The sequence below is a fragment of the Microcaecilia unicolor genome, chromosome 7 (genome assembly GCF_901765095.1).
Source record: "Microcaecilia unicolor chromosome 7, aMicUni1.1, whole genome shotgun sequence".
Taxonomy (NCBI): domain Eukaryota; kingdom Metazoa; phylum Chordata; class Amphibia; order Gymnophiona; family Siphonopidae; genus Microcaecilia; species Microcaecilia unicolor.
In genome coordinates, this window is record NC_044037.1 from 305,035,678 (window position 1) to 305,061,707 (window position 26,030).

Consider the following 26,030-nt stretch of genomic DNA (forward strand, 5'->3'; position numbering starts at 1 on the left):
ATCCAGAAACAGCAGAAGCCATCAATAATCTCCCCCCATACACTAATACACATACTAATAATTGTGTTAAATAGACTCCATAGACACATAAATTAAATATTAATCCTCTAGTTTACAGTATCACTGCAGGCAGCTCCGAGCTCGTCGCTGTCCTACAAAGTCTGTGTGGCCCAGTGGGATGCGAGAGGTCTCTGACGTGGCATTGGAAGGGTGGGGCTCACATCTGCTTCCCCCAGGAGTCAGTCTGAACCCAATAAATAAACTTGTGGAAGTTCTTCACCTTTTCCTGCCGCTGCTTGTTCATAGGGTAGAGCCCCTCTTTCTGTCCATGAGGCTCAGCTCATCCTCGGAGCAGGAGGCTTCGGGGCTGTAGTCGTGCTGCACAGCCCGCTGCTGGAAGTCCCTGTCGGTGACATGGCCGTTCAGCTTGGCACCTCCATCCTCTTCCTCACTAACCCGGGGCTCTTTGGAAGCCTTCTCAGAGGTCCGGTTGACCCCTTTCTGTTTTTCCACTTCTGCTTGGGCCGCCTGCTCCTTGGCTTTCCTGCTCCGCTTCCACTTCATCCGCCTGTTCTGGAACCAGATTTTTACCTGCGGGAGAAGAATGATGAGTGAGCACTGGGAAATTCCTCTCAAGCGTCTGAAGCTGAAGCGTTTCAAGAGAGTCCGGTCTTTTCACAACACATATTGAAACATATGATAGCCCCGGCTATTCTAGACTTGTAGAGACTGCACTTTCCCTCCAATAAGTTTTGAGGCACTAATACCTATAGTTACAATACTTAGATGCGAGTGAATATAAGTTCTGGTCCACCTACTTATTTTCATATGTTTCAGTTCCAAGTTACTGCATTGCCCAACTACAGAATCAGACTATATTTAAAATCTATTTTTCAGAAAATCTTCCTCATCATACAATTGCAGTCAGGGCTCACCAGTAGCCCTTCCTGGATCCTCCAGTCAGCAGCAGGACCAGCAGAGCCCAGCAGGAGGCAGCCTTACAGGATATATGGAGGTGGAGATCTGGTGGCCCTATCAATAGGAGGAAGCATTGAGACGAAGAAAAGGGGACGAGAGGGACAATGAGTGAAAGAGAGGGGGAGAAAGAGAACAAACAGCAGAGGGAACAAAGGAGAGGGGAGAGAGGGACGATGAGTGAAAGGGAGGGGGAGAAAGAGAACAATCAGCAGAGGAAGCAGAGGGGAAAGGGAGTAAGGGAGTAAGGAGGGAGGAGGGTGAAAGAGGACAAACAGCAGCGTGAACACAGGAGAGGGGAGAGAGGGACGATGAGTGAAAGGGAGGGGGAGAAAGAGGATAACCAGCAGAGGAAGCAAAGGGGAAAGGGGAGGAAGGAGGGACAGAGAGTAGAAGGGAGGGGGAGAAAGGGTAAACAGCAGAGGGAACAAAGGAGAGGGGAGAGAGGGACGATGAGTGAAAGGGAGGGGGAGAAAGAGGACAACCAGCAGAGGAAGCAGAGGGGAAAGGGAGTAAGGGAGTAAGGAGGGAGGGGGGTGAAAGAGGACAAACAGCAGAGTGAACACAGGAGAGGGGAGAGAGGGACGATGAGTGAAAGGGAGGGGGAGAAAGAGGACAACAGCAGAGGAAGCAAAGGGGAGGAAGGAGGGACAGTGAGTAGAAGGGAGGGGGAGAAAGTAGAGGGGAGAGAGGGACGATGAGTGAAAGGGAGGGGGAGAAAGAGGACAACCAGCAGAGGAATCAAAGGGGAAAGGGGAGGAAGGAGGGACAGTGAGTAGAAGAGAGAGGAAGAAAGGGGAGGAAGAAAGGGGGGGGGAGAGAGGGATGATGAGTGAAAGGGAGGGGGAGAAAGAGGACAACCAGCAGAAGAGGGAAAGGGGAGGAAGGAGGGACAGTGAGTAGAAGGGAGGGGGAGAAAGGAGAGGGAAGAGAGGGACGATGAGTGAAAGGGAGGGGGAGAAAGGGAACAAACAGCAAAGGGAACAAAGGGGAGGAAGGATAGACAGTGAGTAGAAGGGAGGGGGAGAAAGAGAACAAACAGCAGAGGAAGCAAAGGGGAAAGGGGAGGAAGGAGGGACAGTGAGTAGAAGGGAGGGGGAGAAAGGAGAGGGGAGAGAGGGACGATGAGTGAAAGGGAGGGGGAGAAAGAGGACAACCAGCAGAGGAAGCAAAGGGGAGGAAGGAGGGACAGTGAGTAGAAGGGAGGGGGAGAAAGGAGAGGGGGGGAGAGGGATGATGAGTGAAAGTGAGGGGGAGAAAGAGGACAATCAGCAGAGGAAGCAAAGGGGAAGAGAAGGAAGGAATGGAAGAAGAGAGGAAGGGGAATCAGGACAGGCCAACGATCATAGCTTGCACCCCAATAAAATACAGAGGTAGCCTATAGAGCACTGAGAGCAAATGCATCGTAAGGTCCCTTTCTGAAGAGTTGATCATTCTGTAGGAACATGAAGGTTAAGTGAGTTACTGAAGGTCACAGACAGAGATGAGGCCATAAGCCTCAGATTTCTGGTATATAATCTGAGAACTATCCCACCAACCCCCTGTGTGACTTTTTGGAAGTGAATCAGTTGTAACTGAGGACTAGGCTCAGAGCAGCAGAACTCATTTTATTCATGAATCACTAATTTTAACTTTATGTCTTCTTTTCACTTATCTTCCCCACCTAAACACTGTACAGACACACACACACACTACATACCTCCATACACACACACACACACACACACACTCACACATACCTACATACCTGTGTCTCTGTCAGCATCAGTGATGTAGCCACCTCAAAGCGTTTGGGTCTGGACAGATACTTGTTGACTTTAAACTGGTTTTCTAGTTCCAGGAGCTGCTGACTGGTGAAGGCTGTGCGAGGTCGTCTGCATTTGCCCATAAGACCAGCCTGTGGTGAAGCTGAGGAGGAAAAAGAGAGATGAATCAGGCGGAGACCACAGGAAACACGGCAAGTGAGAGACAGGATAACGACGGCCACACCGCTTCACGTGGAATAAGAGTGTGTAAGTTAAGCATTTGAAGGTGGCATGCAAGCTTTGAAACCAGAGCTGTCCTGTCAAAAATTGAACCTACTGGCAGAGCTGAAAGTATCATGAATCAATTATATCTTGGGAATAATTAATCAAAATTGCAAGGCCTCCATCAATCCTCAATCAAACAACCTGAGGAAAACTTCAAGGTGGGGAAGGGGTTAGTGTGCAGCAGTACATCCTTCTGGTCCTCATTTACCGTCCTCCGGGAGCTTGGTCCAAGGCAGAACCTTGACTTATAGAGATTACTTCCTCTGCTATATCCCAATTTTTTTAGGATTATCTTCTTAGGAGACTTAAACCTACACTTGGAAAATGATGCAAACGCCTATGTCCACAATTTCAAATCATTCCTGAAGGACTGCGAACTAACGACATTCTCCGAGGGTGCAACTCACGAAAAAGGTCATACGTTAGACTTCATGACTTCCTATCCTAATATCTTGATTAGTTCATTCAAATGAAAGCCAGCACCATGGTCTGACCACTTCCAACTGAATTTCACCATTAATATCTGTATATCCACTTTAACCAGGCAGAAGTACTCCAAACTCATCCATTGCCTGCCCTGCCTAGCTGCAATGCAGTGGGTGGGGGTGGGAGCAATAGAGGGCTGCCTGATAGGGTTACCATTCGTCCGGATTTCCCCGGACATGTCCTCTTTTTGAGGGCATGTCCGGGGCGTCCGGCGGATTTTGCCCACGCCCACGTTTGTCCGGATTTCTGGACAAGCGCGGGCATGGGCAGGCGCGTGCGTGCGTGCAGTGGGCGTGGGCAGGCGATCGGAGCCATGGGTCTGGTCTCCCGTCCCCTCTTCCATCCCCACTTCCTTACCATGTTCCCTGGTGATCTAGTGACATCTTCGGGGCAGGAAAGAGCACCCTCTTTCCTGCACGGAGCACTGCCTCCCCTGTCCATCATCCTTCTCAGTCTGGCTGGGGATTCAAAATGGCCGCCGAGAGTTGAACTCTCGCGAGGCCGCTTCAACTCTCGGTGGCCATTTTGAATCCCCAGCCAGACCAAGGAGGATGCAGCAGGCAAGGGCAGGCAGCGCTCCGGGCAGGAAAGAGGGGGCTCTTTCCTGCCCCAAAGAGAAGACGCTACTAGACCACCAGGGCTAGATAGTAAGTGAGGGGGGGGGGGATGTGACGGGGGGGAGGGGACTATGTGACCGGGGGGGGGGCGGAACGAGGACCCGAAGGGGGCGTGGTGGGGCGGGGCATGAGGTGTGGCGGGGGCGGGGTAGGGGGGCGTGACATGTGTCCTCTTTTTCAGAGGACACAAAAAGGTAACCCTAGCTTGCGATGCTGCTTGGTCATCATGAAAGGCTGTGTTGTTTTTTCTTTAAATTAGCTCCTGTTCAGATGCATTCTGGGGTACGTAGTCCTTGCATGCAGTATGAGGTAGGGAAAACCCAGACCTGGCACCACCTGTTCGCCTCTGTTGTCATATCTCTCCTTAATGGTTTTACTGCTCCCTAGATATTAAAACTAAGAACAATTATCCCGGCCTTATTTAACTATTAAAATCAATTTTGTTAGCGGAACAGAACATCTTTATTAGTTTAAAGGTGTATTTCATTGCTCCCAGCTGCTCTGAGTCTGTGATAAGGGGAGAGGGGCTGCTATCTCTCATGGGCGGGAGTCCTAATCACCTGCCGCTTCTTTCTCTGTGCTGAATCAGGTCACAGAGCCAGTGAACAACAAAGGGAGCATTGAGCAAGCCAGGCATGGAAACTGAAGCAATTTCACCCGCCAAAGTTCATTTACTAGAGCTATAACAGCACTTAGAGTTTAATAGCACCTTGTACCAATCACCCTGCAGCTCAACTCTACTCTTTTATGGCTTTGCTCAGGCTCTACTTCCCCCACTGCTCTCCCAGATCAGAGAATGCCGACCCTGCTGGAGCACAGTTGCTGTGATGAAGGGCTTAAGGAACAAATTGACTTTGTGGGGGTGGGGTTGGGGATGAGGAAGTGATTGCCACTTAGTACTCAATGTCAGCTCAAGTGTGCCCCTTCTAGAAAGACCTTTGGGTCAAGCCGATGTATTGTGATACCAAAAGGGAGGTTTGAGTTTCATTTTTATTTTATGGTTTGTCACATTTGTATCCCACATTTTCCCGCGTATTAGTAGGCTCGATATGGCTTGCAGAGTTCTGGAGAGGTGAGTACAGACTCCGGTGGACAAATACAGAGTAGAAGTACAATTAATTAGAATTGGTGTGGATTGTCCCATGCCGTTTGTAAGAATGAGATCATATGGAAAGGAACTGAGTTCATTCCCTAATGGGCTGGTGAAAGCATTGATTATTGATAAGTCTTTAGTCGGAGCTTCATACAGCCGTAGTCACAGGGCGTCTTCAGGTGATCCATCCTGTATATGAGGACACTGAAAAACGATGAAAATCCCAGAGCACATTGGTTTTGTCAGTTCCTCACCAGAATATGTGGAGGGGCATTTTCGAAAGGGATGTCCATGTTTTGATATGGACGTCCTTGCTAAACGTCCCGATCTAGGAGCGGGGAAACCCGTATTTTCTAAACAAGATGGACGTCAGGGACGCCCAAATCCTTAAATTTGGTCATCCCTACACTTGGTTGTTTCTGGTTTTCATTGAAACCAAGGGCGTCCATCTCAGAAATGACCAAATGCAAGCCATTTGGTCATGGGAGGAACCAGCATTTGTAGTGCACTGGTCCCTCTGACATGCCAGGACACCAACCAGGCACCCTAGGGGGCACTGCAGTGGACTTCATAAAATGCTCCCAGGAACATAACTCTCTTACCTTGTGTGCTGAGCCCCACAAAACCCACTACCTACAACTGTACACCACTACCATAGCCCTTAGCCCTTATGGGTGAAGGGGGGCACCTAGATGTGGGTACAGTGAGTTTGTGGTGGGTTTTGGAGGGCTCGCTGTTTCCTCCACAAACATAAGTTTGGGGGGGATGGGCCTGGGTCCGCCTGCCTGTAGTGCACTGCAGTACCCACTAAAACTACTCCAGGGACCTGCATACTGCTGTGATGGACCTGAGTATGACATCTGAGGCTGGCAATCAATATTTTGAAAGATATTTTTTGAGGGTGGGAGGGGGTTAATGACCACTGGGAGAGTAAGGGGAGGTCATCCTCAATTCTCTCCGGTGGTCATCTGATCATTTTGGCCACCTTTTTGTGCCTTGGTTGTAAGAAAAACAGGTAAAGTCGTCCAAGTGTTCGTCAGGGACATCCTTGTTTCTTTTGATTATAGGTCGAGGACATCCAAGTGTTAGGCATGCCCAAGTCCCGCGTTCACTACGCCTCAGATACGCCCCCTTGAACTTTGGCCGTCCCTGTGACGGAAAGCAGTTGGGGATGTCCAAAATCGGCTTTCGATTATACCAATTTGGATGACCCAGTGAGAAGGACGCCCATCTTCCGATTTATGTCGAAAGATGGATGTCCTTCTCTTTCAAATATGAGCCCGTTAGAGTCACAAAGAATGCTGTTTTTTCTGCGGGGTGGAAAAACTCAAGTGGATTGTCACAGGGTTCTCCACTTTCCCCAATATCACTTACTTTGGGTTATGAATTGGAAAGTGGGGTTCCACCAGGTACTAGGCAAGATGGACCATGGGTCTGACCCAGTGTGGCTGTTCTTATGTTAAGTGTGGGGTTTTGTTCTTATATATATGCCGACGATATTACAGTAGGTTCTTCCCATAAGGGATTATTTGGTGGCATCTATTCCTCATTGAATCTTGTATGTCTAGGCACTTTGTTGAAACTTAACAAGGACAAAACTAAATTTCTGTTAGTAAATGAACAATCTGCTCATTTGAGTTTGAATATAATTAGAGTGAAAAATATAGAATACCAATTGGCTCCTATAATCAAAATTTTAGGAATCTTGTTTGTCAAGATACTATCATTAGAGAAAGACTTGGGAAAACTGGAGGAAAAAACTAAAGAAATGGATAATAAAGCTGACAAGGCTGAGCAAAGAATTGCAAAAATGGAAACATTACAACCTTTGATGATAAATGACTTGGCTAATCTTCGAAAAAAAATGGAAACATTTGACAATTATACTAAAAGCCATAACTTAAGATTTGTAAATTTTCCCAAGATACAGACAATACCTCCTCTTGATATGCTAAAGAGATATTTCCGTGAAGTTTTGAATGTATCAGATCAGAACTTGCCACCATTTACTTCTGTTTATTATGTCCCAGGAAAAGAACTGAATCCAATTCCTGAAACTCCAATAGATGTATCTCTTTTGCTTGAAACTTCTGATTCTGAATTAGCAACGGCCGCAACCTTGGTTGCTACCGTTGCTTTGTTGCCGGATAAGGGTTGGATCTTCCGTCTTTTCTTTCGTAACAGAGAAAAACCCTTTTTGGGCTATAAGATATTATTATTTCCTGATGTCTCTAAGGAGACAAGGAAACGGAGGAAACAATTTTTGCTCCTTAAGTCTGGCATAATACAGTTGGGGGGTACCTTCTTTTTAAGATACCCCTGCAAGTGTATAGTAAGACTTGATGGAAAGAAATATGTGTTTATAGAGCCTACGCATGCATCGGCTCTTATAGCCTCGAGAAAAAAGGACAACGCTTAATAAATAAGTAATACACCTCAATGGCACTTGCTTAATCCTGTTAATTTTTTTTAAAAATTTAATTATTCTCCTTGTATTCCTGAATCTTGGATTCTTAGTTTATGGACTTGAGTATTAATGATTTCTTTACAGATTGTTAATCTTTATTGTTATATGATATTTTTTGTTTTATGTTCTTTTCCGATCAAGATGTTTTCTTGAATGTTTGATGAAATGAATAAATAATAAAATAAATAAAAAATAAAAAAAAAGATACTATCATTAGAACCCCAGGTAAATCAACTTATTAAGAAATCAAGTTTAAATTTTTCTCTGTTCTTCATAAACTCCTATATCCCCCCTTCAGTCTGTTCAGAACTCTGCTGCACGTCTTATCTTCCGCCTGGACCGATTTACTCATATCACCCCTCTCCTCAAGTCACTTCACTGGCTTCCGATCAGGTACCGCATACAGTTCAAGCTTCTCCTACTAACCTACAAATGCACTCGATCTGCAGCCCCTCTTTACCTCTCTACCCTCATCTCCCCTTACGTTCCTACCCGTAACCTCCGCTCTCAAGACAAATCCCTCCTTTCGGTACCCTTCTCCACCACCGCCAACTCCAGGCTCCGCCCTTTCTGCCTCACCTCACCCCATGCTTGGAATAAACTCCCTGAACCCATACGCCAGGCCCCCTCCCTGCCCATCTTCAAATCCTTGCTCAAAGCCCGCCTCTTCAATGTCGCCTTCGGCACCTAACCATTTCACCTCTACTCAGGAAATCTAGACTGCCCCAACTTGACATTTCATCCTTTAGATTGTAAGCTCCTTTGAGCAGGGACTATCCTTCTTTGTTAAACTGTACAGCGCTGCGTAACCCTAGTAGCGCTCTAGAAATGTTAAGTAGTAGTAGTAAGTAGTAGTATATGGCACTGGCATATGTATATGTTGATTTCCAGAGATGGGTAGTAACAAAGTACTTGAGTACAATCAGCAGTACTTTTACTTGTAACAAGTTACATTTAAGCTGTACTTTTTTACTTAGTAACAAATTTGGAAAGTAGTTTTAAAAAAAAAAGTATTTTCCATCCTCTGCTTCTTCCCCTCAGTTGATTGGACCCGAAATTCCAGTTCCAAAAGCAGCTGAGCTCAGACCAGAAGTTTGGGCCCAATCAAATGCAAGCCAGGGTCTGATATCACTGGAAACCCTAGTCCCCACCAAGGAGATTTAATAAGACAGGAGACAGCATGTTCCCCCAGCAACCTGCATTTTGCTGTACCCAAAACAAACCCTTCAAAAACTCCCCAAACCCTCCTCCCCCATTCCCTTCCTAATAGAAAAAATGAAAAACCAAGGAGGTTTAAATAAAGCAATATAAACCTCACAAGTTTAGCATCTGCAAATGTTTGGGGTCACTCAATATGGCGGCAAGCTTCAGTCTACATAATGGGCCAGATAGGCTCATGCAGTCAGTCTCCTATCATATTCAACCTCGTTGGTCCCTGCCCTCTACACCTGCCCAGAACAGCTGTTGATTGGCTGTTACTTTGTTGTTGTCAGGCTCAGCTGCCTCCCTAGCCTGAACCGTACCTTCACTGCGTGCAGGGCCCACTCCTTCTCCCCTGCCATCCACTGCGGCCCTGCGGCACAGTCTTGCTCCCTCCCTCCCTTTGCACCTCTACTGGGATCACGTTAATAAACTACCATGGGAGACTAGTGGGACTTGGCTCTGTGCAGCGCCTCTACTTTTTCCTGCTCCAGGCCTGCCTCTTCTGATGTAAACTTCCGGGGCTGGTGCAGGAAGCATTAGTGGTGCTACACAGAGCCAAGTCCCGTGTCTCCTACGTTAGCGCAGGCCCGGCAGAGGTGAACAGGAGGAAGGGAGGGAGACTGTGCTGCAGGGCCGCAGTGGATGGGAGGGAGGAGAGAGAGAGGTGCTGGATAAAAGGGGGAAGACAGAGATTATGGGCTTGGGGAAGAGTGAAATTGGGCAAGATTGAATAGGTGGGAAGGAAGAGGGAAACAAGGCAAGACTGGATGGGAGGGGAAGGAGAGGGAGGGGAAGGAGATGACAGAGACTATGAGCTGGGGAGAGTGAGAGAAATTGGCAAGACTGGCTAGGTGGGGCCATAGGAGTCAACTTTTCAAAATGATTGGGGATGCTAAACGCAATAGAAATTATCCCATCCTGGACACAGTCAAAGGGTTTGCTCAATATTGGGGGTGCTCAAGCACCCACAGAGCTGGAACAAATCAGTGTTGGAGTTGGTTATAGCAGAAGAGAAAAAAATGACACATGGACAGGAGACTGTTGGAAAGAGTTAAAAGAAGAAAGCAGTAATCAGAGACTGGGACCAACACAATTAGAAAATTGAAATGGCCAGACAGCAAAGGTAGAAAAAAATGTTTTATTTTTAATTTAGGATGAAGTAATGTGGTGCCTGTGTTGGTCCACTGTAAAAGTTAATAAATATAAATAAAAGAAAAAAAAAAACAAAAAATAAGGTGACACCTTCATATTGGACTATATACAATTTTTGACTTACTTTCGGAGACCAAAGCCTACTTCTTTAGGTCGGGGCAGTATACTGCTGTAATAGTATGATTGTCCAGACTTAAGGAAGGAGGTTTTCGCCTCCAAAAAACTAGTCAAAAATGTAACGTTAGTCCAATAAAAAGGTATCACCTTATTTTTGTTTTATTTGTTAATTTGTAATGCAGTGATTGGAATATGTAAGCTTTGAAAATTTGCATCTGCTCTCTATCCTCCCTGTTTACTAAGCCATGCGGCAATGCCGACACGGCCCATTCAAATTGAGTGGGCTGTGCCAGCATTAGTGCACGACAGCTGCTAGTGCAGCTTAGTAAACAGGGGGGTACAAAGGGACGTGTCACTGTTTTTGGTTTTTGGTTTTGCAATGTATGCGGAGTATTTATTTATTAGTTACATTTGTATCCCACATTTTCCCACCTAATTGCAGGCTCAATGTGGCTTACATAGTACCGTAAAGACGTTCGCCAATTCCGGTATGAACAAATACAAACTTTAATAAAGTGATGTAGTGGTAGAATAAAGTTCATGTGTGACAGACGCATTAGGGAATCGTAAAGGGGAAGAGTTAATTTTTGTCCAGTACTAGCTTTGGTTTTGTTGTGTTGCAGTTGTTCAAGCATTTAAGTTGGGTCGGTAGGGTATGCCTTTTTGAACAGGTTGGTTTTTAGTAATTTCCAGAAGTTTAGGTGGTCATACGTTGTTTTCACGGCCTTAGGTAGTGCGTTCCACAGTTGTGTGCTTATGTAGGAAAAGCTGGATGCATATGTTGATTTGTATTTGAGTCCTTTGCAGCTTGGGTAGTGGAGATTTAGGTGTGTTCGTGTTGATCCTGTTGTGTTTCTAGGTGGGTAGGTCTGTGAGGTCTGTCATGTATCCCGGGGCTGCGCCGTAGATAATTTTATGAACCATAGTGCAGATTTTGAACGCGATTCATTCTTTGATTGGGAGCCAGTACAGTTGTTCTCGGAGGGGGTTGGCGCTTTCGAACCGCGTTTTTCCAAATATAAGCCTAGCTGCTGTGTTTTGGGCAGTTTGAAGTTTCTTTATGATTTGTTTTTTGCATCATAGATTCCATTGCTTAGTACCATAGTTTGTATCAAGTTACGAAATGTTTCCCTCGGGAAGAAAGGTTTCACGCGTTTGAGTTTCCACATTGAGTGGAACATTTTCTTTGTTGTAGATTTCACTTGGCTGTCTAGCGTGAGGTTTCGGTCGATTGTAACTCCGAGAATTTTCAAGCTGAGATTGGGAGGGTGTATAGTAAGTTCGGTTTAATTTTTGTCTACATATTTCTACTTTTAGTTTGTGGTTACTTATTCTATACTTCATGAGGTGCTACCTCTGTTTTCCAATAGGTGAATTAATGTTCTTCTGCTCACTGCAATGCTCAGGGTGTTGTTTTTTTTCTAGGAAGGACCTTGTGTGACCCCCCCCCCCCCCTAGAAGTTTACTTGTAAACATACTAAATTCAGTAGTCCAAGAATACTTTTTAATCTGTAGTAAAAAAAAAAAAGTAGTTTTAAAGTAGTCCATTAATCTTTAGGCCATGCATTGAAAAAGCTAGGTTTTTATTTTCATAGTTATGCAGATGACACAACAGTTCTGGTCCCAGTAACCTCTTTGGTTTCAGTTCATTCAGCTTTACTTGAAAACATCACCAACACCTTAGAATTGTGGATGAAAATGCAAAAGGTTGAGCTTAATGCGGAAAAAACTAAAGGTCCTGTTTACTGAGGAGCACTAAGGGCATGATTAGCACACGCTAAAGTCGCCCATAGAAACATATGGGCAACTGTAGCATTTAGCACGCTCTAAAAACTCTAGCGCACCTTAGTAAACAGGGGCCTAAATTCTTACTGCTCAGTCATTCTACAGATGTAGAGGAAAATAATGGGAGGATCAATCAGGTTAGTCACCAATTTTCATCTTCTACTAGTAAAAAAGGCTCGTTTCGGTAGGCAATGAAACGGGCGCTAGCAAGGTAATCCCCCACCCTTCCTCGCTCTATCCCCTCCGAGACCCACGCCTCCCTCCCTCCCTCCCTTCCTTCCGAGTTCCAGACCCCCCTCTCTCCCTTCCAGTTCAAGGCCCCCTCATGCCCCTCCCACCGAGTTACAAACTCCCCCCTCCCTCCGATTTCAACACCCCCCCCCACGTTACTGACGCCTGGACCCCCCTGCCACGACCCTCTTGACCCCCCCCTTTCCGCTGAAAACCCTCCTCCGCTGCGTACCTGTGCTGATGGGGGACCCCAACCCCCGACAGCCGAAGTCCTCTTCTCGTCTGCGCCAGCATTGTTTGCTGAATGGTCTGATCAAGTTTCTGTGCGTGCGTCTGATGTCAGAAGCACAAACAGAAACTTGATCAGATCATTTAGCAAGCAACGCCACGGCAGCCGAGAAGAGGACTTCGGCTGTCGGGGGTTGGGGTCCCCCGTCAGCACAAGTACGCGATGGAGTTGGCTCGCGCTGCTATGTTGTGATTGGGCACTGTCGCTGCTGACGCACCCAGAAGTGGGAGATGTCATCATTTCAGGAGATGGATACAGAAGCACGAATGCCTCAAGGCTTATGTCCACGCAGTCAGCTTCAGAACGTTGGAGGTGCGTTTTATTATATAGGATAAGAATATTGGGGGTTTAATTAGACACTAAGGGGCCCTTTTACTAAGCCATATAGGCACCTACGCTCGTCCAACGGGCATCAATTTGGAACTACCACCTGGCTACCAGTTGCCCAGTTTGTTAGCCTCCCTAATTTCCTTTAACATTTCCGCATCCGTCTGTTCGTCCTGGCCAGGCGGACGGTAGTACACTCCTATCACTATCCTTTTCCCCTTTGCACATGGAATTTCAATCCACAGTGATTCCAAGGAGTGTTTTGTTTCCTGCAGAATTTTCAATCTATTTGATTCAAGGCTCTCGTCAATATACAATGCTACCCCTCCACCAATTCGATCCACCCTATCACTACGATATAATTTGTACCCTGGTATGACAGTGTCCCACTGGTTATCCTCCTTCCACCAGGTCTCAGAGATGCCTATTATATCTAATTTTTCATTTAGTGCAATATATTCTAACTCTCCCATCTTATTTCTTAGGCTCCTGGCATTCGCATATAGACATTTCAAACTATGTTTGTTGTTCCTATTTACATCTTCCTCAGCAGTTGACAGTGTCAACTTGCAATCTTTTGTCTGCTTTTTATTTAAAGACATTTCGTCTACTATGGTCTATTGCAACCTCACTATTGGGATGCCCTATCTTCCCTGTTTTGGCGATATCTTTGAAACATACCTTGTTCTGAACCATGCGCTTTTGAATGACTGTCGGCCAGGGCCGTGGCAACGTGGTAAGCGAGGTAAGCGTGGCAGGGGGGCGCCGTCCTCTGGGGGGCGCCCTGCCGCACCATGCTTGCCTCGCCCTCCCGCTCCCATGTCCCAACTGCCCGCCCTCTTCTCCCCCCAACAAAATCTCTTTTAAATTTACCTCCATCCGGCTGGCAGGGCAGCGACCGGCGCAGCGTCAGTGAAGGAGGCGGCGCTCTACTGGTCTTCCCTTCGCTCAATGTCCCGCCTTCTTCTGACATCAAGGAAATGACGTCAGAAGAAGGCGGGAAGACCAGTAGAGACGTTGGGAGCGCCGCCTCCTTCACTGACGCTGCGCCATTCGCTGCCCTGCCAGCCGGACGGAGGTAAATTTAAAAGAGATTTTGTTGGGGGGAGAAGAGGGCGGGCAGTTGGGACATGGGAGCGGGAGGGCAGGGGAGAGAGGACAGCGATCATCTACACGGGGGGGGGGAGGTGGCGGCACCCGATCCCTTGCAGGGGGGCGCCACAGACCCTTGGCACGGCCCTGCTGTCGGCCTTCCCCCAGGTACTTCTTTAAAAGTTGATCTATCTCTATATGTGTAGCTGCACTAACAGATTTAGCTCATGCACCATGGGCTTCTCAGCATTTAGCACCAGCTGTTTTTTTTTAGTGCAAGTTAAAAATGCTACCGCAGCTTAGTAAAAGCCCTTCTAATGCAGGAATGTCCACTGCCACTCTGATACGCCCCCTGAAAAAAACATGGGGTTCTTTTACTATGCAGCTGGATCTCCAGCCCCCCCCCCCCCGAACTTGTGTCGTGGGGGTCAAGGGACACCATTTCACTTGGCTCGGGGTGGGGGTACTTGGAGTCTCTGGTGGTCCCATGGACCTCCAGCCCCTGTGTTTGACAAGTCTGGGCTTTTGACAGCCCAGACCTGTCAAACAAGTACAGGAGGATTGTGCCTGAGCATGTGCTCAGGCTCAGTCCTCCCGCACTTTATGATCAGAAAGAATAGCGTGCTTAAATTTGCGTGCTATTATCTCTGATCGTAGATGCTATTTTTAGAGCACTGTTTGGACCAGCGCAGGGCTTTCAATCATCTGCCCATGAGGCAGCTGGAGCCTTTCATGCAGGTGCTCCAGGAAGTCCTGGGCTCTCTGTCCTCTCCAGCTTGACCTCCAGAAACATTCTAAGTAGTTTGGCCATGAGCTTATACTGAGGAGAGGGCGGGGCACACATTCAGAGAAGGGATTTTCTGCTTCAAGTGTCCATGAACCCAATAAAACCAACAAACATTAATAGTGGGACCAGAGCCAGGTCCTTGTGTATAGAGTGAAAACTCCTCTGGGTAACGCCTTCCATTTACCATCACACACCCCCTACTCAGCACCAGATATCATGTACAGGGACAGGCCTCTTTCCTGGTCTGACCTCAGTCACTGCTTGCCTAGGGAAACTCACTCTATCTTCCTGTGCCTGAGTTCTAATCCCAGCTCTGTCACAGACTTTCTCTGTAACCCTGGGTCAGTCACTTTATCTCCTTGTGCCTGAGTTCTAATCCCAGCTCTGTCACAAACTTTCTGTGTGACTCTGGGCCAGTCGCTCTGTCACACACTTTCTGTGTGACTCTGGGTCAGTCGCTTTCAGACTTATTTTCAAAAGAGAAGAGCGCCCATCCTTCGACACAAATCGGGAGATGGGCATCCTTCTCCCAGGGTCGCCCAAATCGGCATAATCGAACGCCGATTTTGGGTGTCCTCAACTGCTTTCTATCTCGGGGACGACCAAACTTAACGGAGGCATGTCAAAAGCGTAGTGAAGGCGGGACTGGGGCGTGCCTAACACATGGGCAACCTCGACCGATAATGGAAAAAAGAAGGACGTCTCTGACGAGCACTTGGCCGACTTTACTTGGTCCATTTTTTTGTTACGACCAAGCCTCAAAAAGGTGCCCGAACTGACCAGATGACCACCAGAGGGAATCAGGGATGACCTCCCCTTACTCCCCCCAGTGGTCACTAACCCCCTCTCACCCTAAAAAAAAACTTTTTAAATATTTTTTGCCAGCCTCTATACCAGCCTCAAATGTAATACCCAGCTCCCTGACAGCAGTATTCAGGTCCCTGGAGCAGTTTTAGTAGGTGCAGTGCACTTCAGGCAGGCGGACCCAGGCCCACCCCCCCCCCTACCTGTTACACTTGTGGTGGTAAATGTGAGCCCTTCAAAACCCAGAAACCCACTGTACCCACATGTAGGTGCCCCCCTTCACCCCTTAGGGCTATGGTAGTGGTGTACAGTTGTGGGTAGTGGGTTTTGGGGGGGGGGGGTTGGGGGGCTCAGCACACAAGGTAAGGGAGCTATGTTCCTGGGAGTATTTTATAAAGTCCACTGCAGTGCCCCCTAGGGTGCTCAGTTGGTGTCCTAGCATGTCAGGGGGACCAGTGCACTACGAATGCTGGCTCCTCCCACGACCAAAGGGCTTGCATTTGGTCGTTTCTGAGATGGGCGTCCTCAGTTTTCATTATTGCTGAAAATCAGGGACGACCATCTCTAAGGTCGACCTAAATTTTGCGATTTGGGCGTCCCCGACCGTATTATCGAAACGAAAGATGGACGCCCATCTTGTTTCGATAATACGGGTTTCCCCGCCCCTTCGCCTGGACGTCCTCAGGAAAACTTGGGCGCCCCTTTCGATTATGCCCCTCCTAATCTCCCTATGTCTGAGTTCTAATCCCAGCTGTGTGACTTTCTGTGTGACCCTGGGTGAGTCATTTTATCTTCCTCTACCTCAATTCTAATCTCAGCTCTGTCACTGAATCTCTGTTCGACCCTGGGTTGAGTCACATCATTTTGCTGTGTCTCAGCTCTAATCCCAGCTGGGCTGCTTTCATTCTACTACTGTTTTGAAACATTTGTAGGAACACATTGTACCAGATAAATTGATACATTGTAACATAGGAGTTGTTGATGAAGGACCTCCAGCCACTGTTTCACCCCAGACTTTGCTTTATCTCTGCTTCTCTCTCTCTCTCTCCCTAGCCCTTACCCTGCCCTATCTACCCATCCCAGGGTTGCTTCAATTCTGTCCCTGCTGTGATGCTGCCACTGTACTGTGGCTTTTCCAGGAAGAGAGGATGAAACTCCAGGACAGCACAGCCTTTCACAGCAACAGAGTAGATTTCAGCAGATAGAGAGACCTGCCCGGTCCATCCTGTCTGCCCAGCAAGATAAACTCCTGCTATATGTGATATGCATATTTGACCTTGAGTTGTTATTACCGTTTTCAGGGCGCAGACCATAGAGGTCTGCCTGTCACTGGCTTATTTTTCAGTTACTGGAGCTGCTGTTGAAGCCCCCACTGCAGCCCAAGCAGATCTATTTAGCCATAATTTTATTTATTTATTTATTTGTAGCATTTGTATCCCACATTTTCCCACCAATTTGCAGGCTCAATGTGGCTTACATTTGCCGTAATGGCTGTTGCCATTTCTGGGTAGCAGAATTACAAATGGTATTGCATTAAGGTGCATACATACATGGTAACATACATGGAACAGATCATGGTATAAATATGTACCATGTACATATACAGTGGTGGAAATAAGTATTTGATCCCTTGCTGATTTTGTAAGTTTGCCCACTGACAAAGACATGAGCAGCCCATAATTGAAGGGTAGGTTATTGGTAACAGTGAGAGATAGCACATCACAAATTAAATCCGGAAAATCACATTGTGGAAAGTATATGAATTTATTTGCATTCTGCAGAGGGAAATAAGTATTTGATCCCCCACCAACCAGTAAGAGATCTGGCCCCTACAGACCAGGTAGATGCTCCAAATCAACTCGTTACCTGCATGACAGACAGCTGTCGGCAATGGTCACCTGTATGAAAGACACCTGTCCACAGACTCAGTGAATCAGTCAGACTCTAACCTCTACAAAATGGCCAAGAGCAAGGAGCTGTCTAAGGATGTCAGGGACAAGATCATACACCTGCACAAGGCTGGAATGGGCTACAAACCATCAGTAAGACGCTGGGCGAGAAGGAGACAACTGTTGGTGCCATAGTAAGAAAATGGAAGAAGTACAAAATGACTGTCAATCGACAAAGATCTGGGGCTCCACGCAAAATCTCACCTCGTGGGGTATCCTTGATCATGAGGAAGGTTAGAAATCAGCCTACAACGACAAGGGGGGAACTTGTCAATGATCTCAAGGCAGCTGGGACCACTGTCACCACGAAAACCATTGGTAACACATTACGACATAACGGATTGCAATCCTGCAGTGCCCGCAAGGTCCCCCTGCTCCGGAAGGCACATGTGACGGCCCGTCTGAAGTTTGCCAGTGAACACCTGGATGATGCCGAGAGTGATTGGGAGAAGGTGCTGTGGTCAGATGAGACAAAAATTGAGCTCTTTGGCATGAACTCAACTCGCCGTGTTTGGAGGAAGAGAAATGCTACCTATGACCCAAAGAACACCGTCCCCACTGTCAAGCATGGAGGTGGAAATGTTATGTTTTGGGGGTGTTTCTCTGCTAAGGGCACAGGACTACTTCACCGCATCAATGGGAGAATGGATGGGGCCATGTACCGTACAATTCTGAGTGACAACCTCCTTCCCTCCGCCAGGGCCTTAAAAATGGGTCGTGGCTGGGTCTTCCAGCACGACAATGACCCAAAACATACAGCCAAGGCAACAAAGGAGTGGCTCAGGAAGAAGCACATTAGGGTCATGGAGTGGCCTAGCCAGTCACCAGACCTTAATCCCATTGAAAACTTATGGAGGGAGCTGAAGCTGCGAGTTGCCAAGCGACAGCCCAGAACTCTTAATGATTTAGAGATGATCTGCAAAGAGGAGTGGACCAAAATTCCTCCTGACATGTGTGCAAACCTCATCATCAACTACAGAAGACGTCTGACCGCTGTGCTTGCCAACAAGGGTTTTGCCACCAAGTATTAGGTCTTGTTTGCCAGAGGGATCAAATACTTATTTCCCTCTGCAGAATGCAAATAAATTCATATACTTTCCACAATGTGATTTTCCGGATTTAATTTGTGATGTGCTATCTCTCACTGTTACCAATAACCTACCCTTCAATTATGGGCTGCTCATGTCTTTGTCAGTGGGCACACTTACAAAATCAGCAAGGGATCAAATACTTATTTCCACCACTGTATATACATGGTAAGGAAGAATACATTATGGTATTGCATGAAGGTTCCTGAGTACTAAATTGGATTGTAACATACATTAGTTCATCAACTATGGAGAGACCATAATCAGGACACAGATCGTAGAAATCTCCCCAGAACTAGCCTTTACTTCCCTACTACTAATATTTGCTGCCTAAATACAGCTTTGTTTTGATTTCATTCTCTTTCCATTGAGGAATCCTTTGTGCTTATTCCACACATTCTTCAATTCTGTTTTAAAAAATACACATAAGTACGTAAGTATTGCCATACTGGGAAAGGCCAAAGGTCCATCAAGCCCAGCATCCTGTTTCCAACAGTGGCCAATCCAGGTCACAAATACCCGGCAAGATCCCAAAAAAGTGCAAAACATTCTATACTGCTTATCCCAGAAATAGTGGATTTTTCCCAAATTCATTTAATAATGGTCTATGGACTTTTCTGTCCAAACATTTTTTAAACTCCGCTAAGCTAACCGCCTTTACCACATTCTCTGGCAACGAATTCCAGAGTTTAATTACACGTTGAATGAAGAAAAGGTTTATCCGATTTGTTTTAAATTTACTACATTGTAGCTCCATCGCATGCCCCCTAGTCCTAGTAGACACTTCACATCTACCCGTTCAACTCCACTCATTATTTTATAGACCTCTATCATATCTCCCCTCAGCTGCCTTTTCTCCAAGCTGAAGAGCCCTAGCCGCTTTAGCCTTTCCTCATAGGGAAGTCATCCCATCCCCTTTATCATTTTCGTCGTCCTTCTCTGCACCTTTTCTAATTCCACTATATCTTTTTTGAGATGCGGTGACCGGAATTGAACACAATATTCGAGGTACAGTCACACCATGGAGCGATACAAAGGCATTATAACATCCTCATTTTTGTTTTCCATTCCTTTCCTAATAACACCTAACATTCTATTTGCTTTCTTAGCTGCAGCAGCACACTGAGAAGGTTTCAACGTATCATCAACGACGACACCTACATCCCTTTCTTGGTCTGTGACTCCTAACATGGAACCTTGCATGACGTAGCTATAATTCGGGTTCCTCTTTACCATATGCATCACTTTGCACTTGCTCATATTAAACGTCATCTGCCATTTAGACGCCCAGTCTCCCAGTCTCGTAAGGTCCTCTTGTAATTTTTCACAATCCTCCCGCGATTTAACGACTTTGAATAACTTTGTGTCATCAGCAAATTTAATTACTTCACTAGTTACTCCCATCTCTAGGTCATTTATAAATATGTAAAAAAGCAGCACTCCCAGCACAGACCCCTGAGGAACCCCACTAACTTCCCTTCTCCATTGAGAATACTGACCATTTAACCCTACTCTCTGTTTTCTATCTTTTAACCATGACTCTCCAATTTCCTCTGGAGTCTTTCATGAGGTACTTTCTCAAACGCCTTCTGAAAATCCAGATACACAATATCAACCGGCTCCCCTTTATCCACATGTTTGTTCACCCCTTCAAATAAATGTAGTAGATTGGTAAGGCAAGATTTCCCTTCACTAAATCCATGTTGACTATGTCTCTTTAATCCATGCTTTTGAATATGCTCTGTTATTTTGTTCTTTATAATAGTCTCTACCATTTTGCCCGGCACCGACGTCAGACTCACCGGTCTATAATTTCCCAGATCTCCTCTGGAACCTTTTTTAAAAATCGGCGCTACATTGGCCACCCTCCAATCTTCCGGTACCATGCTCGATTTTAAGGATAAATTACATATTTCTAACAATAGCTCCGCAAGCTCATTTTTCAGTTCTGTCAGAACTCTGGAATGAATACCATCCGGTCCAGGAGATTTGCTACTCTTCAGTTTGTAGAGCTGCCCCATTACATCCTCCAGGTTTACAGAGAATTCATTCAGTTTCTCCAACTCATCAGTTTTGAATACCATTTCTGCAACCGGTATCCCACCCAAATCTTCCTCAGTGAAGACTGAAGCAAAGAATTCATTTAATCTCTCCATTACGACTTTGTCTTCCCTGATCGCCCCTTTTACTCATCTAGTGGTCCATCTAGTGGTCCAACCGATTCTTTTGCCGGCTTCCTGCTTTTAATATACCTAAAAAAAAATTTTACTATGTGTTTTTGCGTTCCCTTACAGTACTTGTCGACTATCAGCATCATGCCAATATTTAGGCTTAGATGGAGTTTACCACCCGCTTTGGGCTGCATTTCCAAACAACCCAACTCTGAGAAGACCAGACTGGGGGCAGCTAACACAGTCTTTGGGCTGGGTCTTGATCAGAAGGACTTGGGCCCCTCAGCAATCTTCAAAGTGACATGGAGACATCTGGGTACCTTAGTAGGGAAGGAGGAGAGAATAGGGACCAAGTTCTGACCCACTTCTGCTTTTTCACCTGTAGTTGCAGTTTCTGTAGGAGATGTAGGAGGAAAGACCCAAAGGTGCAGTGGGATGGAAGCAGAGAGGGATAAGATGGTTGGGATCAGATGGAAGAGAAAGAGTCAGGGAAGCAGCAAACCCCTTTCCCAGATCTGTGTGTGCACCAACTTGTGATACCCCTGGGGGGACAATGCGGGTGATTTTCCTCTGTAAAATCATTATTGCACACGCAGTGTGTGAATCTCAAGAATCGGCCCTCTGTGGCCAAATTCCTGCCTCTGGTGGCATTTTCTGGACAGCGAGGAACAAATATTAACCTGGCTCTGGTGTTCTGAGTTCAGAAAAAGTGAAATGGCTTCACCCCTGTGGCTGCTCAGAGATGTGGATTATGCAGCGGGGTCCCACCCCTGTTAGCTTTGTCATGGTGCCAGCAGCAGCAATGAACCAGTTCTGACCCGAGCTAGCAGGGACCAGCACAGATCCAAAAGCACCAGAGCAGAGGGGTGGCTCACCCTGTCTGTCTCCCGTGTCCGGGTGGAGCACAGATTTTTCCCAGCACACATGCAGTCTTTTTACTGGGCAGCAGTCTGCTCTTGCTTTTGTAATCAGGGCTGTCCCCAGGGCTTTGTGGGCAGTGGGTGCGCAGGACGCAAGGGGCATGAGTGCAAAAATCTCTCCTCATCCAGGGTCTCCCCTGCAGTGGCTGCAGCACAGTGGGTGGAGCATATCACAGGGTGTAATTCCAGCTCAGGACACTCCCAAGTGGTTTTTCATATGCAGTATAGTCTCCGTTATCGAACATACAGAGGACTGAGCTTATTGTCAGGTGAGTGAAAAGTCGGGTAATGCAGAAAACAACAGTAACCTCTTAAAAAATGCACAAGAAGCATACTTTATCCATAAAGAACAAGCATAGGGTATCGGTACTTAAAATAGAGAATTGTTTATCAGTGGTAGCCAGCAACGGCAATGAGAGGTGGATGAAGGCGTATCAACTGAAATGCATGGTTCCATTGTAGATAGGGTTACCATATTTTGTCCTCTCAAAAAAAGGACACATGTCCCGCCCCCTGCCCTGTCCCTTTTGTATCCTCGCCCCACCCCTGTCACATATTCACCTCCCCTCCCCATAATTACTATTTACTGCCGTGGTGGTCTAGTGACCTCTTCGGGGCAGGAAAGAGCCCCCAGTTTCCTGCCCGGAGCGCTGCCCTTGCCCTGCATCCTGTTGCTGTGATGGTCCCGGGATTCAAAATGGCCACCGAGAGTTGAAGTCTCGCAGGGCCGCTTCAACTCTCTTTCCTGCCCCGAAGAGGTCACTAGTCCACCAGGGCTACTACTACTACTACTACTATTTAGCATTTCTATAGCGCTACAAGGCGTACGCAGCGCTGCACAAACATAGAAGAAAGACAGTCCCTGCTCAAAGAGCTTACAATCTAATAGACAAAAAATAAAGTAAGCAAATCAAATCAATTAATGTGTACAGGAAGGAGGAGAGGAGGGTAGGTGGAGGCGAGTGGTTACAAGTGGTTACGAGTCAAAAGCAATGTTAAAGAGGTGGGCTTTCAGGCTAGATTTAAAGGTGGCCAAGGATGGGGCAAGACGAAGGGGCTCAGGAAGTTTATTCCAGGATGCTACTATTGAGATTCTGTTGCTACTATTTGAGATTCTACATGGAATGTTGAAACTATTTGTAGATTCTACATGGAATGTTGCTACTATTTGAGATTCTACATGGAATGTTACTACTACTACTACTATTTAGCATTTCTATAGCGCTACAAAGCATACGCAGCGCTGCACAAACATAGAAGAAAGACAGTCCCTGCTCAAAGAGTTTACAATCTAATAGACAAAAAATAAATAAAGTAAGCAAATCAAATCAATTAACGTGAACGGGAAGGAAGAGAGGAGGGTAGGTGGAGGCGAGTGGTTACAAGTGGTTACGAGTCAAAAGCAATGTTAAAGAGGTGGGCTTTCAGTCTAGATTTAAAGGTGGCCAAGAATGGGGCAAGACGTAGGGGCTCAGGAAGTTTATTCCAGGCGTAGGGTGCAGCGAGACAGAAGGCGCGAAGTCTGGAGTTGGCAGTAGTGGAGAAGGGAACAGATAAGAAGGATTTATCCATGGAGTGGAGTGCACGGGAAGGGGTGTAGGGAAGGACGAGTGTGGAGAGATACTGGGGAGCAGCAGAGTGAGTACATTTATAGGTTAGTAGAAGAAGTTTGAACAGGATGCGAAAACGGATAGGGAGCCAGTGAAGGGTCTTGAGGAGAGGGGTACTACTACTACTACTACTACTAGATCCTTAGGTCGCTGGTTCGTTTCCGGCTCGAAGGACCACAAATAGCCTTCAGCTGAAACGAGGTGAATCGTCTGCAAGGGAAGGGATTACTTCACTATCTGAAAAAGAGGAGAAATGGAACATCGGAGGAGGCTCGTTTCGAATATCCTCTATGTCCGATTTTGTGGGGAGTTGTTGTTTTAAAACTTCCCATGCTTCGTCTAATGGGGAGAGTCTAACCTTCGGTCGCTCCTTATTAGCTGGTTTGGCTGGGAGTACCAAGGGACGCATTGGCCGTGCACCTAACGTGTCCCATCTAGGAGGAATAGAACACTGAGGTTCTAGAATGGGCATTGAAGGGTTCACTGGAGCAGGGGGCGGTTTAATGAAACCCCGATCATAGAGTTCCTGACAAATAGCCCGTGTCTGTGTAGCAGGACTACATGGAATGAAACCCATTTGTCGTAATTGGGACAGGATAGACTGTAGGGGTTCAGCGGGCAAGGGACCAGTTTGGACAGAGGAGTCAAAATGTAGTGGTGGAGGTGATGTTTGAGTTGTGTGCCCCATATATGGGTAGGTAGTCGTTTGGGTGGTCATGTGTGAGGTCAATCCTGATCCTAGCCCAGGATAGATGGAGGTTTGGGCAGCCACGTCAATTTGACTGTTAGTAGGGTGCTGGATGGTGGCCAGAACCGATGGGTTCGGGACACAAGGATATTGCTCAATAATGGGGGGGGGTATCTCAATCTCATAGCCTCCAATAGTACGATATACATGAGGCGGTGGTGGGGTTAGCGTCTGGGTTGTTGCTTGCATCGTTGGAATAGTAGTAATAGTAGGCAATTGGGCGGTGGTCGTGACTACTGGGGTTGTTGGAGGGGTTAAGGGCGTCTGGGTTTGTACTGACCCCTGAGATATTGGAATTGGGTCCTTTTGTGATGAGGGAAGAGATAGATCAACTACACCGGCAATGTGTACGGTAGTAGGTGGGTCAAATCTGATAGGAGCGGGATGTACCGCAGGCAGCGAAGGTATCGCTGTCTGTGATTCTTGAGATGAGGAGGTCTGTGTCTGAGATCCCTGCGAAATCTGTAGCTGAAGTTTATCACAATATCCTGGGGGTATCGGGGTATATCCCACTGCACATGGTAGAAGCTTGGTAGTACCTGCAGCATCATAAGGTGGAGGGGCCGTAGGTGTTACTGGGTTTTGGTAAGGGGCTTGATCGGTATCGGATTTAGCTAGACTCCTATCGTGCTGGTTTTGAGCAATAAGTATGAACTTATTGATAGCAGCTAAATGCTTATCCCTAGATTTTCCTGTTCTACTTCATCCTAACTTCTTCTGCCTACCTCTTCCTATTAGTCCCCTGGGTCTATTCCTGCTCTTCTCTTTTCTGTAAAGTTTCTTTGATGTTCCTGTATCGGGGGAATTTTCTTTACTCTAGGAGAACAGCACGCTTTCAGATTGCTCCCTTCTAAAATCCTTCTGGTTTCTCTGTTCTTATTACCACTCTTCAAAACTGACAGCCCCCACCTTTTCACATCTGCTATTGCCTTCACTCTGTGGGTGCGACACATACTTTTGATCTTGTGCTGAAACAGTTATCCACGAGATTTTTTTTTTTTTTTGTAATGTCTCGGGACTGTCCCTTTTACTCTATTCCTCCTCATTCTTTCTGTTGGACTTCCTACAACTTTCTTTCCTATTCAGCTGAAAACAGTAATTACGGCGTTCAGCTTGGTAGCTGCTTACCGTCGTCCAACTGCTGCTTTCCCCTTATCTCTCTAAGTCTTACTGCACTTCCCAGAATATCCTTCCAAAGATTACCCTAATCTATTCTTTCAGTCCTCTGAACTATGCTTTCCCTTTAACAGCCCACAAAGCCCCCCCTTCTTCCTGTACTTTTCTCGGCTCTTTTTCTTAGCGCTGTATTACAACCTCTGATTTCCGTTTCTCCTTATGCCTGCGGGAAACTGTAGTGGATATCTCTGAGTGCTATCGTTTCAGCTGTTACACACATTTCCTGGTCTTGTATGAATAACTGCGTAGTATCTCTTATTTTTTTTTGTCAGTAGGAGTGTCCGCTTTTTTTCTTTTGCATCTTTTTGTATGTCTCTGCACTCCGTCTGATTTGGATTTTTGTGGTAACTATATTGTTCCGTCTCTGCTTTTCTTTATTTCTCATCTCTGTATGCCGTGGTCATACATGGCACCGGCTTCCACCTGTCAAAATCTGGCTTGGCTTTTTCACTTTGAAGCGCATTTCCTGTTCTTTATTATTTGCTGCGTAGTTCAACTGATTGCTCTTTTTCACAACTGCTCAGTTCTGTGCTCTCACCCCACCCCCATAGCCGTTCTTTTTCCCTTAAGTCCAATCTGAATCCCTTCCTTCACAACATTTTGTTCTTGTCCCCCTTTTTCTGCCACAATAATCCTCCCTGCCCTCCTCTCTGATGCTCTACCGACTGTTCGTGGTCCGTGTAAAATTTATAAGGGTGTGGCCCGCACGATACCAATTGGGGTAACTTAACACCTTACATACACCTTTTTGGCTTCCTGTGCAAACTAGAAATCATTTTTTTTTTGATTCCCTATAAAACTATCCCTTTTCCTTCTCAGTCCCATGTGGTGTGAGTCTTGATTATATACTCCCTCTTGGGCTTCGAATAAACTTGCCCGAAGAGCTGTAAGTTCTAAACCCCTTTTTCTCACA

The 26,030-nt window shown here is 46.5% G+C and overlaps 1 protein-coding gene across 1 annotated transcript in view; it reads right to left on the bottom strand.

The window, feature by feature from the left end:
• Positions 1–300: 300 nt before the first annotated feature.
• Positions 301–26,030, bottom strand: part of LOC115474934 (motor neuron and pancreas homeobox protein 1-like) — a 70,540-nt gene continuing 44,810 nt past the window's right edge. Inside the window, exons 2-3 of the mRNA XM_030210645.1 lie at positions 2,723–2,883; positions 301–591 (exon numbers count right to left, since the gene is read on the bottom strand). Of these exons, the coding sequence (XP_030066505.1) occupies positions 301–591; positions 2,723–2,883 (452 nt within the window). The remainder of the gene's footprint in view (positions 592–2,722; positions 2,884–26,030) is intronic.